This window comes from Python bivittatus, unplaced genomic scaffold (genome assembly GCF_059951505.1).
Source record: "Python bivittatus isolate LINGU-HERP-01145 unplaced genomic scaffold, Pbiv_v1 ctg000160_np1212, whole genome shotgun sequence".
Classification (NCBI taxonomy): domain Eukaryota; kingdom Metazoa; phylum Chordata; class Lepidosauria; order Squamata; family Pythonidae; genus Python; species Python bivittatus.
The window spans coordinates 6,529,065-6,550,780 of NW_028277076.1; the positions used below are offsets into that span (position 1 = coordinate 6,529,065).

A 21,716-nucleotide genomic window follows, 5' to 3' on the forward strand; every position below is an offset into this window, starting at 1 on the left:
GATCCTTTAGGAGAGATGAAGCAGAGTTGCCCATCCATGGGCAGGGGAAGGGAGGGGAGGCTGCCCACTGCAACTCTGCTTGAGTCACCTCTTTTCCAAATAAGAGAAGTAGTGTGCACAGCAACCTAGAGAGAGAGAGAGGAGGTTAAATAGGTCATTTCCTCTCGAGTTCCACAGGTTATTTATTTATTGGACCTGCATATCGTAACAAAAGCATCTATGACGCAACTTAAAATCGAAACACTAAATAGCCATGGGAAATAGCACACATTAAAGGCAAACCGTTCTAAAATCCACTGTTGCAAACATTACCTAACAATGTTAGCATTCTGTAGAGTCCATTGCCTATAGCCACAGCGGTCCTTCAGCCCCCAGGATGACATTCTGCTCTTCTGGCACGGCTTGGTCTTTCCCCCTTTGCACGGTCTTCGACACGGGACCAGCCTCAAGCCATCTCCCCCTTTCCCTCCTCCCCCGGCAGGATCCGCCTGCAGTTCTTTGAGCATTTGGAGAAGTGGTTTGATGAGACCATGTCCAGCGCCTGGGTCGTTGTGGGGGCCAAGAAGGAAGAGCTCCATTCAGAGCTGCACCTGCGCCTCCACCTTCACGAGCCCAGGAGGGAGCGCATCGAGAAAGACGTTTACCACGTCAGGATGGGTATCTCTTTTTATCCAATAGCCACGTCCCCTCTCAGTCCTGCAGGGAAAGGGTTCTTTGTCGGCCATAAAAATCCAAAAAGAGATGGGTACGAAGGTGTCCCTCGCTAAAGAGAGATGGGCAGGAGAGCAAGATGGCTCAAAAGAAAAAGAAAAAAAACCAGAACAGAGAAACAAATGGAGATTTGATCCATCCATGGCTGTCAGCTAAATGGGAGAAAACTTGAGGAAGGCCCTCTCCTTCCCCAAACATCCATTAGCCTGTTTTGGGAGCAGAATGTTATCAAGATTCAGACCTTAGTTGATCCAGTTTGGGTTTCCTCACCATCTTCTGTGTGAATGTGGGACTTCTCAGTCACCCCATTCTGCCCTTCCCTCGCTTTCACCTCAGGAATTTCTCCCCTTTTCTCTCAGCGGAGTTGAAGCTTCACAACGAACGCCTGATGCGTCACTGCAACGGCTTGCTCGAGGTGCTGAATAAGGAGAGAGGTGCCTTCATCAAGATTCGAGAGGACCACAATGCTGTCAGCAAATCCTTCCGAATCCGAATCCAAGAGATGGAGAAACTCTTCCAGGCGGAGAGTAGAGCCGAAAAGTCAGTTTGGCGCTGGAAAGAAGGGGACACGACCCACATTCTCACAGTTGCATAGAGCCTTCCAAGGCTTTGGATGTGGCCCTCCAGAAGTTTCCCTCCAAATGTAAAGGGGAACTTGATTTGAGCACAGGGAATAATCATGTTAACTGTTTCTTATTAATCCAGCTGAAATGAAATGAAGTAAGATTTGGGGGACTGGCCTCCACCTGCTTTTGGGCAGGTGGCCTTGGCATATCCCTTGTAGGCCTTGTCTTGCCAAAGGCTGGGTATCCTTGCCATAGAACTTCCAATCCCTCTTCTGTGCCTACTCATCACCGCACTGGGTTGCCGTGGCTTTGAGCCCCAGTTCTGAAGGCCTCCAAAAGAACTGAAAACTGAAAGAGGCTTTGCTTTTCGTGCTACCTTCTGTTCAGATCCTTGGAGACTCCTAGCCAACTTGTGGAATTTCGCAGGATCCCAGTTTTTATACGTAGAGAAAGAAAGAAAGAGCAAGGTCGCAGCCCAGTGTTTCACAACCTTGGCAACTTTAAGATGGGTGGACTTCAACTCCCAGAATTCCCCAGCCAGCATTCTGGGAGTTGAAGTCCACTCATCTTTAAGTAGCCAATGTTGAGAAACACTGTCCTAGCCCTTAAGGCTGCAGTGATAAATTTGAAAGGAGATAGGCTTGCTAAGATCTCCAGGGAGGCATCTGGAAAAGATGGCCACATTGGAGGAATAGCTATTATTACAGAACAAATCATGCCAAATAAAGGTAATTCTAGACATTTGATTCATTGGTGCATTATAGAATTTGAATTGCCTGGTAGCAGGATTTTAATTTTTCTAGGGTGGGGTATACCCAGCAATGACTCAGTTTCCACTGAGTCTGGAGGGGAATATCTCTAAATAAAAAAAAAAAAAGGGTTGTGAATTTAGTCAGAGGGTGCCTGGTTAAAAAGGAGGGGCAGTTGGGTCATGGCCATTGTTCACAGTCTCATGTGGGCACAATTAGTTCATTGAGAGCATTAAACAGAGTAAACTCGCCTTCAAAGGATATTTCGGAGTCACAGCGGTTCCCTTCACCCACTTCTTGACAGGGTGATGGCTCTGACCCACAACCTACATACCGAGTTGCTTAATCACGTGGAAGTGCTCCAGGTCTCTATGCGGAGTTACAGGCAGTATCTGGAAGAAGCTTTGGGGAAACTACGAGATTCTAACACGGACTTCCTAAAAGCCTGCAGGTACATCTGACAATTTAATACTGTTCTGCTCACCTACCGGGGTTTTTCCCCCATTTTTCTTGAGTAACTGCTGCCTCTGTTTAATTTTGCATTGGCAGCCAGAAATAGTTTGGCTTATAATAACTCTGTGGTTACCTGCAGCCACAAAAGCTTTTCTTTAGCCCACCTCCACCCTCTAAACCAAGCTGCTGAAATTTTAAAAAAAAAAAAAATGAAGAGAAAGGCAGTGTGGATCTTTGCAGGAAAGAACTAGGAGCATAATTTTGCCCTTTTAAAACTCACTTTCCATTCTGTCTTCAGTCACCAACAGAGCTTCCAGTCCATGAATCTTCTGTCTGACAACTAGCTATAACTGTATGAATGTATTGGAATCAGCCACCCGGCGTGGCTTCTTTGCTTGCAAACCTAAAAATGAACTACTCCTGAATGGGGTGGGAGAAAAAGACAGGCTGCAAAGATGGAAAACCAAGAACTAATATGTAACCTTTTTTAGGGGTGTGTGTCTATCAATTCACTATTTCCAGTGGGTTATCTGGTTCTTCCATCTATGGTGAAATTATGCATAACTTTGGGTCCCACATTGCCAGCCTGTAGGTACTGAGTTAAATGCACTTGTCTATCTTCTCAGATTTTAGGGAGGGAGAGAGGAAGAATGTAGCCATTTCATCAGTCCATAGCCTGCATTTTCATTCTGGCACTTTCTTTCAGCTGTCCTATAGTGATGCTGTATTTTGATTGCATCCTGGCCTCCTGGCTTGAAGAAGGCCAGCGTGTAACATTTTCCAAAAGTACAAATCCAACCTCTGACCCATCACTGTTGTTTTCAGACTCTTTGCAGATGGTGGAAACTTTTCCCCTGAGGAGCTAGAAGTCTTCATGAAACAGTTGCAGAAAGAGCACGGGCGCATAGACTTTGTCGAAGGCTTGATCATGATTGACATGGAAAAAACGGAGACCAGTTACTTGGAGGAGGTCAGCTATCAATTGACTATTCAGAACAATCATGAGGCTTTCCTTAAAGTTCGGTGTGCTCTAAGTTGGGTTAAGAGAAAGGAAGAGTGTGGGAAAAGAGTTAAAGTTGTATGTAATTGTAAATAACCAGCTTCAGGGATGAAGAAAAAATCCTTCTTGATGATGTGGTCCCATTCTTCCCACTCCTCCCACTACCCCCCTCCCCCTCTCCAGGCTACAGAAATTATCAACAAGTTCGAAAGTAAGTTTCGTTATCTGGCCATGGATCGAGTCTTTTTGGAGAAAATCCAACGGTTTCTGACCAATATTCAAGTGAAAATCAAGACGGAGGTACCAACAGAAAAAGAGGAGTGGGGTGGAGTTGGGGAAAGAACAGGATTGATTTGTTCAGTTATTCCGGATTGAGAGGCTTTCCTTAAAGTTCGGTGTGCTCTAAGTGTCTTGGATTACTGCTTTATTTAGAAACGTGGGATATGATGTGGAAATAATACATACATGACTACTCTGCGTCATGGTGCAAACGCAGGATTTATCCCTTTGTCTTTGAGTGTAGTTTTGCAGGCACTACTGGTAGAATTCTCCTCCAAAGGAGAGGTTCCCAATCTTTTGGATTGGTGGGCATATTTGAAATTTGGAAGAAATGCTGCAGGTTGTCTTGCAAAACCTGTTATCAAGCATCAGAATACTTCCTGTCATGACTCTAGTCCTCACCCCATGGGAAACTCTTACCACCCCAGCTTAACTTTGCTTTTTTTTTTCTGGCCAAGTCAGTGTCCTTTCAAACTAACTGACCTAAGTTGCAACACACATGGTTGTGATGGTTTAAAACAATGCTGCACAAAGTGTCTCCTTTTTCTTGCATCCAGATGAGTGTGGTCAGAAATGTCCCCTTTTTAGGAGTGTCCTGCGCTGTCCTCATGAAGGCCAGCTAGAGAATACCTTTGTGTTCTTCTGTGAGGCTCATCTAACGGTGGATTCTGGGGCGACTCTTCACTTTCCAGGTGGCCAAATCTAACTGGCAGACCCAAACGTTGAATTCCTACTTGGAGAAGCTCATCAAAAGGATAGATGCCTGTGCCCACCCTAATGTGGATAAGGAAGTAGGTTCCGAGGCCATTTAACCGAAAGACTAGCCCTTGTGTTGGGAAAGATCAAACCAAATGAATTTCCAACTCTCTTGTTTATCAGAGATTCCTCAGTGGAGACTTTTCTCAGGACAGCTTGCTCATTGTCATGGCTTTTCCCTTGTTGTGTACAGCTAGACCTATACAGGGCAGGACTTTCAGGGAGACCCCACCAAGACCCGACCAGATTGTTGTCAAAACACACTACTGATGGCCTCAACCCCCAGTGTCAAGGAATGGGTGGCAAAAAGTTCATTGCTGTGATGGAATGTAAAACTGGCCCTGGGAACAGAGGAGGGATGAAGGAAATGTTAAAAGAGGAGGAGGTTCAGGAAAAATGACTCAGCCCCAGGAAAGGAGAAAGCGTGAGAAAGAAACTCAAAATAACCCCACTTTGATTTTGTTTGGTATAAGATGGAGTAGAGGGAAGCTCTGGCAGGCTTTCAAGATTCTGTTGTTATACCCAACAACAATAAAGGGCGTTCCTGAAACTCCTGTTGCTCCTGTTCCCTGAACCTGCCTGCCTCAAAAAGCTGACAATTATCATATAAGGGCAGGAGAAAGACATGCAGGATTTAAACCTCAGTGCTGACATATAAACATGGCTGGACTCTTAGATCCTTCCATAGCTGGTCCTCGGCTTCATAAGCAACAACAGTAGGACAGCCAGCTTCTTGCTGGGTTTATACCAATGCACCAGAATGGTCTGTGGGTTGGGGAGACCCACTGCTGAGTGGCAAGCCTTAATCCAGATCCACCAGGGAACAGCTCACTTTGTTTTAAATCTCCTATCTTGTGTTCGTTTGTTTTGACGGCGCTTTATTTTTTTAAATTTCTTTATTCAGTCCATCACGCCAGAAAGACTTTACAAGTTTGCCAAATTTGTCATGGAAGAATTGAAGAAGAGAAGTAAATATCTCAACTGTCAACTCAGGGTGCCGGTAATTGATTTTCTGCTAGAATGGTTCATCTGCTAACTGTCTGTACAAACAAGCCCTGGCTTGTGAGCCCTAAGGTGTCAGCTGTGCATCACGTCCATTGCCACCATTCTCCTGAATTCCTCTCAAGGCGGGCAGGGAGGGGTTACCAGGATCTCAGGAGTGCATTCGAAATGGTAACGTGGTCAGAAGTACCTGCTCCATTGAAAAAAAAAAAACTGACTGAGAATAAAGGTTCTATGGCAGCTGCCTCAAACGGAAAGCAATCTTTTGGAAGCCCAATTCTTACAGAGTCGTCTTCAACAAGATTTGTTGAGAGGAAAGGGACAAAGTTGCAAGAATTCCCGCTACTGAACCGCTTCCTATTTTAGCACCAGTATATCCCCCTGTAGAGTGTTAGAAGTTTCTTTCTTGCTTTGATTTCTTTCTTTCATTAAAGTATTAGAAGTTTCTCCCCAACAGCCTTCCTGTGATCCTGTGGGAGATGATAATGGAGAAGCTCACAGCTGGCTGTTTACATAACAGCTTCTTCAGTTTTTATCAATCTGGGAAGCAACCATTCCAGAGAAGGAGAGGCTGAGCTTGCTGTCTGCACTCTGGGGGAAACACACCAGCACGTGCACGCGAGTGTTAACACCATGCTGCAAAAGAGCCACCTTTAGTCTTCCAAAGCTTGCCTACCCTGGGTCTGAAGGTCATTTGTCTGTTGCCCTTGGAGTGCCAGGGCTGACTTTGGGGGAGTATCTTGGGGTGACCGCACTCCAAAGTATAGGTGTGATCCAAACAGACCAGCCTGTGGGCTGAGAAGAGAATGAAAAGTCATATGTTTGCTCCCTGTTTATTTAAAATGTTCTCCCTGTGAGTCTCAGCACTCATCCAATCTCAGAGCCCATCTTTGACCTCTCAGTGACATCCCGCTGGCCACCATTTTGATGTAGAACATCCTGCCGTGCTCTTTCTACATTCTCATCTTTTTGCCTCCACATAGGAGCCAGAGACTTCTTCTGGGCCTCTGGCCACCGCTCAGGACTCCGTAACAAGCACTGCCCCATCGGATATTTCACTCCCGGAGAGCAAGGTTACTGTGATGGGTATGGAATACACACCTCTCCTGAATCCAAGCAGAATGGGGAAGCCGGCCTTTGATGATGCGTCCTTCTACTTGATCAGAAATCTCACAGGGTAAGCACCCAAGGAAGACCTGTACAAGCCTCATTTTGAAAACCGCAGGGACTAGGCATGCACAACATCTCCCCTCACCCACAGTTGATTAGGCTGATCAGCTGACAGGTGGAGTTTCTGGATGGCTTCTCCTGACCTCCATCCCTCCATTATGTCCATGTCAGGACCACGGACAGCTCAACAATTGAGCAGGAAGAAATCATGAGTGGGTTTGCACATCCTGCCATGGCTTTGATGGTTTCATTTGGCTGGATTTGCACCTCCTTCGCGTTGAGTTCAACTCTGGGTGCCTCCATGGACATACCCCCATGGGAGCAAGCCATCTGTATTACATAGGCAGATGCCTATTACAGTTGGTCCCCCTGGCTTAGAGGTTAACGAGTATTTAAAAAAAAAACAGAGTCTGCTTCCACAGCCTCTGGCTTCTAAAAGGTTATGGAGTTAGTGGCATCTGATCTGATTCTAGAGAAGGCCCAAAGCCTTCAGGCTGAGAATTGGTAAGATAGAATGTCACCCCAGCCTGAGTGGGACAGTCTGCCTCTCTGCCTCCTTCCGGTCTTCCTCAGAGCAGATCAGGGGTGCGGCATTGGGAACGATCACATTTTCATGTGTTGAATTCGTTCCAGATATGTGCGTGGCAGAAAGATGACAGAAGTTCAGCATGAAAAGGACACTGTAGGATCACCTGGAGGAGACCGAGGAGGTGGGGAACAGAACTTTCGTGGCGGCTAAGAGCGGGGAACCTCTGACTTGGCAGAAGTTGCGAAACTGCCGTTTCCAGCAGCCATGCCAGCATGGCCATCAAGAGGAAACTGTATTTTAAATGGAGGATTCCAATAAGTCATCGTGGCACAAAGATTTGGGGGCTGGCCTCAAGGGGAAGATGCCTTCCATGGGTTCCTCAGATTGGAAGGGATGGGGCAAGGCAAATGTTGCCTTAGATCCCCCACACAATGTGAACAGAATGGTGGTTGGGGAAAAGCAATCCCTCCATTTGGTCATCTTGGAATCCTCAGCAGCCACTTCTTGGATCCATCCTCTCTTTCCCAATCCATTCCACCTGGCTTGTTTCCTATATATTATTTCAGAATTGTCCAATCAAGCTTCCCCACCCTTAGCTGGGGGCGTTCGTCGTGAAAGCCTTCCGGGGGGACAAAGCAATGTACCCATAAAGAAATCGAGTTCCATTACCAAAGTCTCAGGAAGGTAAGGGGAAAAAAACTATGCTTTCTCCCCATCCTTCCCGTAGGATTTGAAACACATCTCCCTTTCCCACCTGCCCCCCCAACCTTATTTTCACACTGAAATAACATTTTTTCCCCATGAAAATTTGAGCAGGCTTCTAATATCAATTTTTATTTAAATTTGTCATTTAAAAAAAGTATGATTCCCTTTGGGGAGATTCAGTGGACTTGTTATATGCTATTGGTCTTCTGGAAGCTTGCCAATGTCTTATTTTATTTTCCAAAGTTTATCTGACTGTGGCGTTGATAAAATTAATCCACCCCTGGGTTAAATTATTGCTGTGCTGACAGTTAGCAGAGCAGTCGTTAAGTTGTCTTGTTTGCAATGCAGCGGGACCTCCATCCAAAAATACACCAGACTTACTAAAGCGGACAGGAAGTTGCAGATTTTTGGAGACAAACCGAAAGAGACAGAGTGAGTCCACTACTACCTTTGAGACTCCCCTGATTTGGAGTTGATCTGCAGTTAATTTACTTTTTAAATGCTCCAAATTATTGGCTGGGTTTGCACATGCGAAGTTGTAATGCAGTTTGTATAGCTTTAATTAGGATATGTGTTAGGCAATACTCTACAAGAGTGTGATACTGCATCTTACAAGCTCAACAGATAGCAAGTGGCATGAGAAATCAGAGCATTCCACCTAATCTTATCAAGCTGCTTAGCCATGGAATATTTTTTAAGACGAGCAAATTGCTTTGTATTTTATCAGCCTGTCGTTTTTTTAAAAAACATCTACAGTATATTATCTAAAGGTTTCTTTTGGCACTTTTTTTTTAATGCGATAATTAGATAATTAAGTAATGCCTCCTTTTAAATTGGTTGTCTAGTTCTGACCACTTTAACGGAATCGTCTTCAATATCCTGTGGGACAATTTTGATTGTATCATGAACGTTGCTGAGGTAGGAGATTTTTTTTTTTCTTTCATTACTACTATTTTTTTTTTAATAAGACCAGCAGTGTGATTTCAGGACAGCGCTACCCATCTGGAGAGTCTTCCCTCTCCTTTCTCTGAGCAATATGGGGAAACGTGCTTGGTACCTACACCTGATCAACTCCAGAAAAGTGGGCGCTCCAGGGATTCATGATTGCAAAGCAATTTAGGGCACTAACTTGATTTTCTGGCCCTGATGACGCTCCCTGAGCTACTTGCCAATTACCATCAGTTCTTGGAATTTATTTATTATTTCCTTAAGATTACTTTTACATTGTATTTTTAATTAATGTTATCTTCTCTGTAAACTGCCCAGTCACTTTTTAATAAGGTGGGCAGCAACAAATTTGATAGATAGATAGATAGATAGATAGATAGATAGATAGATAGATAGATAGATAGATAGATAGATAGATAGATGATGGATGGATGGATGGATGGATGGACGGACGGACCAACAAATTAGATATGTATGTATGTATGTATGTCCTGGAGTTTTCAGACGTTCTAGAAGGATGGGAGATGGCTACCCCATGGTAACTTCCTGCAAATGTTTTGGGGGGGAATAATCTCTTCTTATTCTCCCCACAGTGCCCCACTACTACTACTATTATTAATATATTTTGTTGTGTCTTCGAGTCAGTGTTGACTCCTGGCAACTGGACTAGTCCCTGCAGTTTTCTTGGCAAGATTTCAGAAGTGGTTTGCCATTGCCTCCTTCCTAGGGCTGAGAGGCAGTGACTGGCCCAAGGCCACCCAGCTGGCTTCATGCCTCAAGCGGGACTAGAATTCCCAGTCTCTCGGTTTCTAGCCTGGTACTTTAACCACTACCCCAACCTGGCTTACTATTATTGCTACATTTGTTATTATTATAATCCCCCACTAATGGAAGTTCAAGAAGAGACCCATAAGACAATAGATTACATGAATACACAGCCCAGGAAAGCTAAAAATCCCATTTTCCAATGCAGACAATATGCAGAATTGTAAAAATACTTAGGAAACACAAGGGGTTGTGCACTGTGATGCTTCAGAAAGCCAGTGTGGCCTCAGCTAAGCCATAATGTGATTTTCTTTTATAGGTCAGTCTTCCTGAGCAACTGTACAGCAGTCTTCCCTAACTGGATGGCGTCCCTCACTCTCCCATTTTTTTCTCATCCCCGCTTTCCATCTGTTCTTTTTCTACAGGAATTCTACAAAAAGGACAAGCACCAAATTACTAAACCAGAATGTCTGCAAGAAACCTACGACCAGTGCATCGATGCCCTGGGCCAGAAGATGCTGCTGTATCTTTTCCAATCAGATGAGTACCACATTGCCTGCATCTCTGGTAAGACCGCACCGATAAACGGGAATTCTGTCTGTTCCAGCAGTCTTTCTGGACAGGCATATTTTCCTTTAAGCAGATTTATCGCTGTCATTTTCCCTGTGTCATAAACCTCTCTGGATTAAAGCTATCTTACGGGCATTGTTGTTTTTAACATAAAATTTCTGAATTGTCATTGATTCCATTACCTGGCTGAGAACTATGCAATGTGCATAACTTTGCATAGATTTGCATAATGGACACTGTTTCTCCTAGGCACAGTGACTGCCCCAATATTTCCCACATGCCAATATCCCCCACCATAAGGGCTGGTCAGGGGCCTTTTGTTTCTTAAGACGAAAATCTAAGTTTCTCAGACTACCAAACCCTGTACTCCGTGGAATAATGTGACCTGACCTCCAGTTCCATGAAATCTGTCAGAGTTCCGGGTTCAGCTGAAGAAATTTGAGGAAGAACTTCCTCACGTCGTCCGTCTGGTCATTGGCAAACTTCTAAAAGATCACGAACAGCTCCTTGCAGAATCCACAGAACAAATCCGGGGTCATCTCCAGGACCAGCTGCAGAATTGGACTGCTATAAAAGTAAGTTGTTTTAAACATCCTGAAATATTTTAATCTGGTTCTCTCCTCCTGAGTTAAAAAAACGTCCTTTGGCAACCCTCTTTCACACTACTAGCCACAAGGAGCCAAGCCCCTGAAATGGGTTTTCGAATGCCTTAAGAGCCAGAGTTGTGCGCACACTGGTAGAAAACAAAACTCTGTGCCAAGGTTTTCCAAAAAGTGCCATAAGAAAAGCACAGTACAAAAATGTAAGCACAAAAAGTATAAATTTAAGCACAGAGTTGTATGTTTTCTTGTATGGCCTCTTCTGAGTCTTCTTCTAATTATGAAGAAGGTAAGAAGATATATAAAGCTGCACCGGGGATAATGTGACATGTAGTGGGTCCACTTCAAAGATTGGCTTGTTTTAGGGGTGCCGCGAGCATCTGCAGTCCTTCCCCCCCAAATGCAAAAAGGAGGCCAAACGTGTGAAGTAGAAAATTGCCTGAATGAAAGAGATGAAAGCTGATTTCTGCATGGTTGTGAGGATCAACGCAGCTTGTTTTCTTGCTCGGTTGTGACTTGACCTTGCAGACACCCAGTGCCACTGGCCTCATCTTGATCACAGAACTCTGGTCCGAGGAGGGAAGCTTCTTGGATGTGGGGTGGGGCAGGAGTTCGAGGTTGCACCCCAGGCCCTGCTACGAGGCACAGTGCAGCACTTTGGAAGAAGTATCACTGGCCCGTCTGTGATGGCCATCAAAGCGAGCTTTGCCTTTTCCATCCAAGGACCAAAACATGGCTAAATTGCATACCAGTTTGGGGCACCCTGACAATAAGCCTGTGCTGGGAGCCTTGTGCCAAGAGGAAGAGAAGAGGCAAGAAGAGCAAATTGAGGGCATCCTTATCTGTACCAACAGCCTGGAGGTATCTTTGAGTCTCTTTTTTCAGAGCCCCACCATTATCAAGGGTGTGTAGAAAGAAAGGGATCTTTCCAGAAAAGGCTCAACCCATTCAAATATGAATGAACTGACATTCTCCCCACAACTCCTTGCATTCAGTTATTGCCCCATGAGTGAGAAGGGATTCTAATCTGGGATAGAGCATTTCCTTGAGTCCCCACAGAACGTGGGCCATGTAGACGTGGAGGTCAAGAGCTCTCCTTAGAAACTGTTCCCTTCACCTGCAGCTCCTTCACTGTCTTGATGGTGATCTTCACAGGTCTGCGTCACAGAGTGTGCCCAAAAGTTCGTCTCCACGCTGGCCGCTTGCACTGAAAACATCTTTATGGAGCTGGACAACAGCCTCACTATTGATGATGTCCAAATAGGAAGTAAGTGATGAGAATGTTGGCAGCCTTAATTTCCAATTGAAGCCCAGTTTTGCTTGGGGAAACAAAACAGATCTCACCCACCCCTTGCTGCTTTAGCACAATTATTCCTAGGGGTTAGCATGTTTTTACTTGCTGGCTGCCAGAGAAATGGAACATGGAATCATGTTTTTTTGTGATTGTGTGAAAGTTGCTGTTCAGTTGTTCGGAAGGTTACAAGGAGGATTTTCAGGCCCGGCATTTATTCCAAGGCCACAATAAAACTCTGTGTTGTAGTTTTCCCCAAGTAATAACAAATATTTAGGTAGAATTGAGGGGCACTCCTTATCTCCTGATAGCAAAAGATCCTGGCTTGGCTATGACAGCTTTCTCCTGAGTCGACACGAATGCATCCACATTGCAAGTTTATTGACATCTTGGCAGAGGTCAGGAGCAGCAAAAGATTGTTGATGGCAAAAGGAAAAAAAAAGATTGTTTATAGTAAAAATAATCCCGGGGATTCCTCTGCAACCGAACAAGCTTTGTGAATGGATTACAACAATGGGATCATCAAACTGCCTCCTTCTCACCCCTGTTCCACCTGATCTTTACTCTGTCCCAGAAACTGAGAAAGTCCGGGAAAAAACCATCACCCTGATCCGCCGTAAGAAAGCTGGCCTTTCGTTAGAAGTGGAAGAACATAAGCTGGTGGCCGAACGGGGCAGCAGGTAACGTTTCTCTGCCATCTTCAGGGGGCGTGGATTGCACTTCATCGGCACTGGCTGCGTCAGCTTGGAAGGGGCCAGGCTGAGACTGAGATCTTGACTGGCAAAGTGATAACTCAGCCGGGCATCTGTTGCCTCTGAAATGCTGCCTGGCTTTAAATATGTGGGTTTGAGAAACCATACCTGTGTGTTGATGTGAGGGCCTGCGGTTGACAATCTGCATGCGTTGGGCACGTGAAAAATATTCCTCCTGTCTGTCTAGCTTGCTGCACCCACCCGGATCTCCCTTCCTTTCCTGACAGAATCTCACATAACTAAATGAGCAAGTTGGTTAAAAAGGAACCTAGTCCCCAGTCTGAAGAAGTCATCCCTGTTTGTTGCAAGGAGGCCTCCGAGCAGGGCTTAATTTCCACACATACATCCCAGGGATGCGGGGGGCTCCCTGACTCTTGCTCAGTCAGCTCCTGTTCTTCCCCAAGGAGCGGTGCTCACAGGCCTGGTTCCCCTCTCGGCGTGAAAGCGTGAAGGCACATTAGAGCGGGGCCCAAAAGCTGCTACCGAGAACCGAGAGATATTAAACACGGAGCAGGCTTGCTAAAAAACTAAGCAAAAGTGCAGTAATGTTACCTATTCCTCTGGATCCCCTTCCATTTGGGGAGAGGGGCTATTTCTTTATATATTGCAGGACCTGGCCTGGAATCCCACAGACCACGATTGCGAGTCTCCCAAATCAAATTATCTTTCAAGAAACGGCTCCCGTGACAACAGCCAAAACCACTCTGGGCCACGTGGCGGCGGTGGAAGAGAGGGACGCCGTTTACGTGGTAGGTCGCTGGGGCTTAACGGTCTCCAGGAAAAGCAGAGGATTCAGCAGGAGGGGAGAAATTCTGGGTTAAAAGTTAGCCACTGGGGAGGAACAAACATTTTTCACTTGATCACCTCCTGGCGTCACTATCACCAGGCACGTTTTGAGCATGCATGGCTAGTGGTGAAGGGTTGTATGTATTTTATTATTATTGTCTTGTTTATTTAAGCAACTTACCCTGCTTCAGTTTGGAGGGTCTTTAGGCAGTTAGGATAATCGGAGTCTGATAATATGCACAGCACCAGCTCTTTCTCTGTATCTTAAGCCAAGCTTGGCCCAGGTAGGACTCACAAGATGTCCCCAAGAGGCGTTCCTGTTCCCCCTCAAATAAAATAAATATTAAAGTCAATTTTTTAAAGGCTAATTGAGGGCAGTTTTGCTGTTTCAAGGCATCATCACCTTTGGGTGAAGGTGAAAGGTTTCCTCGATACAAGATCACATCCTTATTTTCTTGTGTATCCAGGGGGAAAAAAATATCTGTGGGGCATACTTTAATAAAGTGCAGGTTCCCCTAAATCATTCCTCTCTTCAGTTTGTTTTGTTAATCACCTCTTGGTTGTTCTAATAGCAAATACAACTAGATGGAGTTATTTTGTATTTTGGCTTACACAGAAATTCAAGGAAACGCTCGAGGCGGAGTTTGCCAGAATAAAGGAGGAAAACTCGGCTCATCTGATGAAAACCCAACACTGGGCACACTGGTGGAAGAAGTCTGTGCAAAAAATCAAGCAGCTGTATTTGTGAATCGACCTAACCTTCTGTAACCCACATCTCCTTCACCCCTGTTTGTAATGTGAAATATAGGCATATAATTTTTACCTGTAGGAAAACAGATAGTAGCTTGAAATAAAGTGGTGCTATTTTTGCATATCTAGGAGCCTTCTGAAAGAATAGCTTATCAGTCCTGGAGATCAAACCTGGAGATCAGGGTTTCAGGATAACAGGACAGGCGTAACAAGATTTATGCGAATTTAAGCTGGGCACTAACATTATCATCTTCATGCCTGTCCTTATATGGCCAGAATGACCCTCTCCGTGTGCAGCAGGGCAGTTAGGGATCAGCAGACTTGGAGGACACCCAAGGCTTGGCACGTACACTATATAAAAATCACAAAAAGGAATAGAACTTGCATGGCCACCCAAGCCTCAGCGTTGGTGGCGGGGTGAGACTGAGAATTCGGTGTTCAATGTTGGGAGGCCTCTTTTGAGCTGACTTCAATGTTAATGGAGGAAGTTGGTGCTGGGGGGTTCTCGATGCCTCTGAAAACTGGTTAGGGTTGCCCACCCCCGGGATTTCTTATGCCGCCTAGACAGGCTTGCAGCCTACCCACCCTCAAAAATGAGAATTTCCTCCTGAGGTTTCCCTTTGGGACTGAACGGAGGCAGCAGATGCATGGAGAGCATTCAGCTTCTGTGAAATTCTCTTCTCCTTTGGAAGCGGGTTTGAAGGTCGCAGCTTGTCCATCAAACTGAATGAGGAGGTCAAGAGAGACGCAGAAGAAATATTTAGCACGGCAGTGCCAACAGCCAGCCATGAACATTAAACCATCAGCAACCGGGATGTTATTCTAGGCAGCATCTTTGAGGTTCCCTATCATGTGACATCCTGTTAGTCACATCTAAGATGGAGGCTGTGGCTCAGTTCATGCGTTGTGCTAAGCTGTGCTTTAGGGAACTATGGCTTACAGAACAAAGCACAGTTGGAGTTTCCCCAATGCACCAAGTCATCCGTTACTATTTACCAACAACTGCATTGGCTTCACACAGTACATTAAGCCATCGGGGCTCATTCAGTTTTGGCTTAGCGTCTGATGGGTAAAAGCTCCCCTAGAGAAGCCATCATTGGAGGACGAGAACAAGACTTTGAATGAACCAGAACAGTGACTAGCCTCTTGCAAGCCCAAACCACAGTTTCGGGAATCCTAAATCATCTGAAAACCCAAGATGGGACTTAGATTTTCATGTAACCTGGAACCTAAAATAGAAGATAGAAGAACTAGATCAGTGTTTCTCAACCTTGGCAACTTGAAGATGTGTGGACTTCAACTCCCAGAATTCTGGGAGTTGAAGTCCACACATCTTCAAGTTGCCAAGGTTGAGAAACACTGAACTAGATGGTCTGGGACCACCAGAAAATGAGTTGAAACTCTCCCCAGCCTTGGAGAGAGCAAACATCTGAAAGCCCTACCCCACATTTGAAGCTGAGAAACAGGTTTGAGAAGAAACTTAGGAGTAAGGCCCTACTCCTGAGGAGGGGTGCTTTGATGAGGGGATGAGCACCAGCTGTGGCTTCCAGACTGTGACATCAATGACACCCTCAGTTCTTAGCAGCCATTTCTGGAAAGGAAAGCCCCCCCTCCCTGCATTTGTGGCAATCCCATTTCTACTTTGGCTTCTGGTTTGGGGTTTTCCTGCCCAAATCCTGCGGACGGACCTGAGCTCCAAAGCTGGGACCATTGTGAGTTCTATTGCCTTAGTCCGACTCGGTTCTTGGCTGGCCACCCCGCAAGGCAATTCCAAGGTGGGTTTGCGTGTCCTCGGTTCTGCATCATTTTAAGCAACAAGCCACCATGGGGTGGCTTCACACGAGCTCCTGAACCATAAGTCCTAACTGGTCTGTCAGCTGTGGGGTCATTTGCTGTGCATGTCTAACCTGACCTTGAAATGGAGGTTTAGTTAAGCTTGAATGGCTTCTAAAACACGTGGAACGGAGGTTTACTTAAGCTTGAATGGCTCTGTCTCTCAATTTAATGCATTTTGAAGGGGTGTTGTGAAGAGAGAGACACACAGCTCAGACCTCCTTGGAGAAAGGCAAACCTGCAACAACACTGGCGTCACCTTAAAAATAAAGGAAGTGGCGTTTATTCTTTCAGAATGATGGCTTTCCCCCGCGTGCACCCCAGGCGGATTGACTCATCGACGAACCTTCTGTGTTTAATGCTTTTTGGGTTTTCCCCCCCTCCCACAACCGCTCTACTAAATATGGAAGCAGATCTTTCCACCGAGAGAGAAAGCAAAATAAGGATTTGTGCTTCTCTCTGAGCTCCGGTGTGGAGAGTAACGCCAATTTATGGGGCTCCGTGATTTGGTCTGTGAGCACTGTAGGTTTCCATGTTAGCTCTGCAAGCTTAAACTAATGCGTAGGAATGATTTGTTTTCATGAGATTGTATATATGGATTTATTTCTGTATTTCTGTACTGCCCAGTTCAAAACAGACTCCTGGAGATTTGTACCGAACATAAAATATGAATCAAAATGAACGTATCCAAAAGCAGATGCGGTCACCTGCTCAAGACGGTTTTAATCAGCTTGGGGAACTGTTCTTTTAGCCACTGGACACAAAAGCGAAATCACATGAAACAAGAAAGTATTCCTTTCTCCTTTCTCCTTGCGCTTCTGTAAAGGAGCTCTGTGTTTGCCAAATTATAGGTTTTCAAGATGCTTTAGGAAAGGAAATACGATTAAACCAGTATGGAACTTAGTTAAGCACATAGCATAGATCTATGTAGATAGAATGAGCCAGTTTGGGATAGTGGTTAAGGTGCAGGACTAGAAACCAGGAGATTGCGAGTCCTCATGCCGCCTTTGGCATCAAAGCTGGTTGGGTGACTTTGGGCCAGCTGTCTCTCTCAGCCCAACCCACCTCACAAGATTGTTGTTATGGAGAAAACAGGAGGCAGGAGCATTATATGCACTGCTCTGAGCCGTACAAAATAAAGGTGGAATATACATACCATCAACACCATTGTCCATAGAAACAGTGTCCAACCTTTTGAAAAGAGCTGTAGCTTAGCCGTATCTTCCACCTTCAGAAGATCTAGGGCTCCATCCTGGCTTCTCCTTCTTTCTCCTGAGCCGGCTTGCAAAGGATCGCAAACAAGACGGGGCAAACCTATGTGTGTTTACAGGTAGGAAACCTCCCTGACCAAAGTGAGGTTTTCTTCTGTGTAAACGTGCAGGGAGTGGGGCTTCGCCCACTGGAGAGGACCACGTAAGGTCCTAATGTCACCCTTGGGTTCCTGGCCTCTTTCTCTTAAGGACTGGGCAAAGGTGCAACCTGGTTATCAGCTGCATTCATGCACGGTGAAGCTGACTGTTCAATGCACTCAGTTCACCACTGGACAAACATGCAGCTTTGCAGAATCTATTGTGGGTTGGGGCCGTTGCAGCCAGTTGCAACACCTCCATAACAGAAGACACCACTAGTTGGGTCACGCATCATTCCTTTTGCCTCCCGTCCCCAAGTAGCAGCATCTTCTCAGCAAAGCACCAGAACGTGCTCCACAGCTTTATTTCCCAAGCTTGTCTAGAGGCCCTTTGCAAATCTCAAAGGCTTTCTTTAAAAATCAAACAAAGACCTCACTTGGGTCATGGCATAGAGCAGGTGATGCTAAGACCATGTTCTGATTCAGGTGTATTGTTATAATGCTGCATTGATGTGGTTACGGTTCACGGCCAGACCTAGCCTTGCAATTGTCATACAACCAGTCACTTTAAATGGCTTGGCTTGCCCACTTCCCCATATCCATTGTTAGCAGCTGTAACGATGCATTTAGAAAGTAGGTTTATATGCCCCAGAACACAGGGCCAAATGTGGTTATGCAAATGTGCTAACACAAACATCTGCTAATGCAAACATTGTGCTAAGACAAACTCCCCTAGCATCCAGAGCATCAGCTACGATGTCAGCCTGTTGCTGTAAAAGTAAGAGTCACAAGGTATCTTAAAGATGGGCAAATTGTGATCATATGAGCTTTGGCGAGCTGTCTGGACACTAAGAATAGCCAGGGTCTTCCATCCGGTCGGTTGGAGCTAAATGCAAAGTGTCTGAAGATGTTTTTCGGTTCATCAGCCAAGGTTTCTGACTCACCCTGGCTTAAGAATAGCTACAATGACAGCAAAAGCACACACACACCCCTTGAAATCAGTCTCTTCTGTCTTCTGATCTGGAGTCACCCCGATATAAAAATTATATTTGTGTATGTCGGTCAACCTGAGCTGCTCAGTTGTCACTTCCAACTCTTGCGAGCTGTGGATATTGTTTCATCAAGACTGTCGGTCAACTGCTGCTCCGAGTTCTTGGGAGCTCTTGCTGACATCATTCGGCGAAAGAAACCAGCCACCTTCTTCCCTGTTGGTTTCTTTTTCAATTACCTTGATTTTTCCAAGCACAGGGTCTTCCCTGTGGATTCTTGCCTTTGCATTATGCATCCAGGATAAAAACAAATTTCCCCATAAGGTTCAGTGTAAATAAGGCTAATCCGTTCTGACCCCTACGAACATGGTCGCGAACCGAATTGGTCGCCAACCGAATCAAATTTCCCCATAAGGTTCAATGTAAATAAGGTTAATCCGTTCTGAACCATATGTATTTTTTTTTAACCACAAAAATATGAAACGAAGTACAGGCGATCTCACCTAGAGGAAGCCACGACCACATGTTAGAGCAGGAAAGATGGCCCTGGGTCGTGTTCATCACCCGATGAGGAGTTCACGAACAGAAGCAAACTTTTGCGAACGCTGCTGTTCATGAACCGAATTGTTTGTGAACAGAAGCGTTCATGAACCGAGGTATTACTGTACTGAATGAATTATTCTTCTGGCCGCCCAAGGTATCCTCAATCATTTTTTCCAGAGGCATTAATTTTTCTTCTTTAACCTTTCTGATAACCCAGCTTCCCCTGCCCTGAACTGCAACTGGGAAAATCAGATTTATAAGGGTGATGCAGTGAGGTAGGGGGGTTCCACCCCTGGCCACCAATTCTTTTCCCGGATCTTTCTTTTACACTGTTAGACCTGCTGGCTTCCAGTGGAGAAACAATATGGAAAACCTTTCAAGTCAGGAATCTGCTCAGTGTTAATTTCCCTCTCAAAGTTATTTTTCAGGAGCAGGTTGTGAGGTTCTGAAGATCATGAATACGTCCGTTGCAATGTTTGGAGACAATCCTAACATTGCAAGTGATTTATTCATGTTCTTCGGTGACTTATCGTGACATCAAGGAAGAGTGTTATTGGGTTGGCTTGGTCTTGAAAATAAATTCTCCTTTTTCTTAGGTTAAAAATCTAAACTGAAAGATATGCCCTGCTGTTGTGTATTAAAAACACACGCACGCCCAGGGTACAGCTACAAAATTTTGGAGAGATTTTATTTGCCTGCCAAAAAAAGAGAGAGAGGAGGGAGTTTCATGTGTTGTTTTTTTTAAAAGCTTGTAATGGGAAAATGGTCATGCAGAAGCCCATTTGGGAGAGATTTATGTAACAGAGAAAAACATCAAGGACATTTGCGTTTAAAATGCTTTCTTGAGGATTTTCTAAAAAAGATATTTATTTGAATTATTTGCACAGCCACCCAATTCAACCAGGGTGACTCTGAGCAGCTTATAGAGAATTCAACCCAACCTGACAAAGAATACAAAACCACAATACGTAAACTGATAAATCATAATAAAATGAGAACACGGCAATCTGAACGGTTTGTATGACCGTTTGTATGAATCTATATTAGGGGAAGCTGGTCACATCATTTCTGAGTTAGGGATCATTGTCAATGGCGGGCACCATTTTCTTTTTACAGAACTTTTCAGATGGAGCGAAATACTGTCCTATTAAGGAAAACGGACTGAAGTTTATAGGGAAGAGAAAACTCAGACATTGCAAGCTTGGGAAAGCTGGGTTAGACGTAAACCAGGATGATGCAAGCTTATCTCTGTGTCCCGTTTCAAAATTAGATCGATTAGAGATCCTTTGTCTAGAGCCCGTTTTGAGGGCATTCTTCCCATTGGCTGGTTGCTCAGTTGGGTTGACTGCAGAAGGAAATCATCTATTTCCAACTCAGAGAAGGAAAATGTGAGGGACGCCCCACGGAGAAGCGTATGATTTTCCACCCCTCCTTTCATCCAACCCAGGATAGAAACTGTGCAGCTCTAAAGGTGTCACTGGGGATTAACTGCTGGATCTATACCGTAAAGATGTTTATATGTGGTGGAAAGGCCAGCTTTTTAAGGAAGCAAAGCGAATTAATCCAGTTTTGTCCTTAAGCACGCGTCTAGTTGCCAAATGCGATCAAAATGCCGAACAGGTGAGATCACAGGATGCCATGGAGATGAGTGAGCAGAATAACACCCTTCTGCTTCTCTGCTGTGCTCATCGGAGAAGCCAAACCAGGCTTAGCGTGGATGGTGAATCCAGGTTTATTTAGCTTACTCCGCAGCCTCGGCTGTGAATCCAGCCAGGCCCGCACTGCCGGATTTCTCCCCCCGGAAAGGATGCCCCAAATGCAGATCTGATTCTGCAACCTGCAACTGAGCCTGTAAAGATGATGTGGGATTTTCTCCCCGCCCCCCCCCCCCCATTGAGGGGCCCAAACATCTTTTTTGCAGCTCTGATCACTTTGATCTGTACCGATTTGGACTCTCAACCTGTGCAAAATCTTTGGTTTGCAGGGGCTGGCTTTTTAAAGGCTTTTTTGCCTGGCATGGTGTGGGGCTGAATACATACCTCCTCTTTGTCGCTTTAACCTGTTGTGCTGGCTATTCTGAAGAGGCCCCGAGACAGGCTATAGATCCATGTAGATATAAATAAATGGATAAATAAATAATAGGTCATCATGAGCAGAGAAAGATGCGCTGGGCCTCTCTGATATTGTTCTGTGCAACATGCAGGCGCTGCTGATACAGGTTTGCCGGGGAAAGTCATGTCACTCTGTACAATAGCAGGGCTGGCCTTCGACGCATTTATTTATTTTTTTAATGTACGTGGCTCCTCTTAATGATTTAAAAGAAATCAGTCCACATAATAGCTGCTAGAGAATTAATTTTAAAAGCCTGAGTGGGCTCATTTCCCTGACAATAACAGGACAGCAGTGACCCTTCCAAGGTGCCAGGCGCATGGATTCCTGCACTCCCAACACGGTCCTCGTCGCTCCCAACCCTTTAAACCACCAATCCTCCAACCCAGATATATATATATATAAAATATATATATATAAAATAAAGACAGTCTTCCCGTTTCCATAGCAACTCCCACTGGCCTCCTTTCTGTTGCCCGAAGAGCGGGCGCACCAAAATTAAATTAAAAACTA

The 21,716-nt window shown here is 45.1% G+C and overlaps 1 protein-coding gene across 1 annotated transcript in view; it reads left to right on the forward strand.

The window, feature by feature from the left end:
• CCDC180 (coiled-coil domain containing 180) overlaps positions 1 to 14,484 on the forward strand; it is a 29,266-nt gene extending 14,782 nt beyond the window's left edge. The window contains exons 20-38 of the mRNA XM_025166149.2: positions 482 to 657; positions 1,071 to 1,251; positions 2,331 to 2,477; positions 3,305 to 3,449; positions 3,663 to 3,779; positions 4,451 to 4,549; positions 5,419 to 5,514; positions 6,500 to 6,693; positions 7,320 to 7,396; positions 7,782 to 7,899; positions 8,269 to 8,352; positions 8,766 to 8,838; positions 10,059 to 10,200; positions 10,618 to 10,778; positions 11,526 to 11,663; positions 11,958 to 12,069; positions 12,668 to 12,773; positions 13,456 to 13,594; positions 14,248 to 14,484. Coding sequence (XP_025021917.2) covers positions 482 to 657; positions 1,071 to 1,251; positions 2,331 to 2,477; positions 3,305 to 3,449; positions 3,663 to 3,779; positions 4,451 to 4,549; positions 5,419 to 5,514; positions 6,500 to 6,693; positions 7,320 to 7,396; positions 7,782 to 7,899; positions 8,269 to 8,352; positions 8,766 to 8,838; positions 10,059 to 10,200; positions 10,618 to 10,778; positions 11,526 to 11,663; positions 11,958 to 12,069; positions 12,668 to 12,773; positions 13,456 to 13,594; positions 14,248 to 14,379 — 2,437 coding nt within the window. The 3' untranslated portion in view covers positions 14,380 to 14,484. The remainder of the gene's footprint in view (positions 1 to 481; positions 658 to 1,070; positions 1,252 to 2,330; positions 2,478 to 3,304; positions 3,450 to 3,662; positions 3,780 to 4,450; positions 4,550 to 5,418; positions 5,515 to 6,499; positions 6,694 to 7,319; positions 7,397 to 7,781; positions 7,900 to 8,268; positions 8,353 to 8,765; positions 8,839 to 10,058; positions 10,201 to 10,617; positions 10,779 to 11,525; positions 11,664 to 11,957; positions 12,070 to 12,667; positions 12,774 to 13,455; positions 13,595 to 14,247) is intronic.
• Positions 14,485 to 21,716: the final 7,232 nt, after the last annotated feature.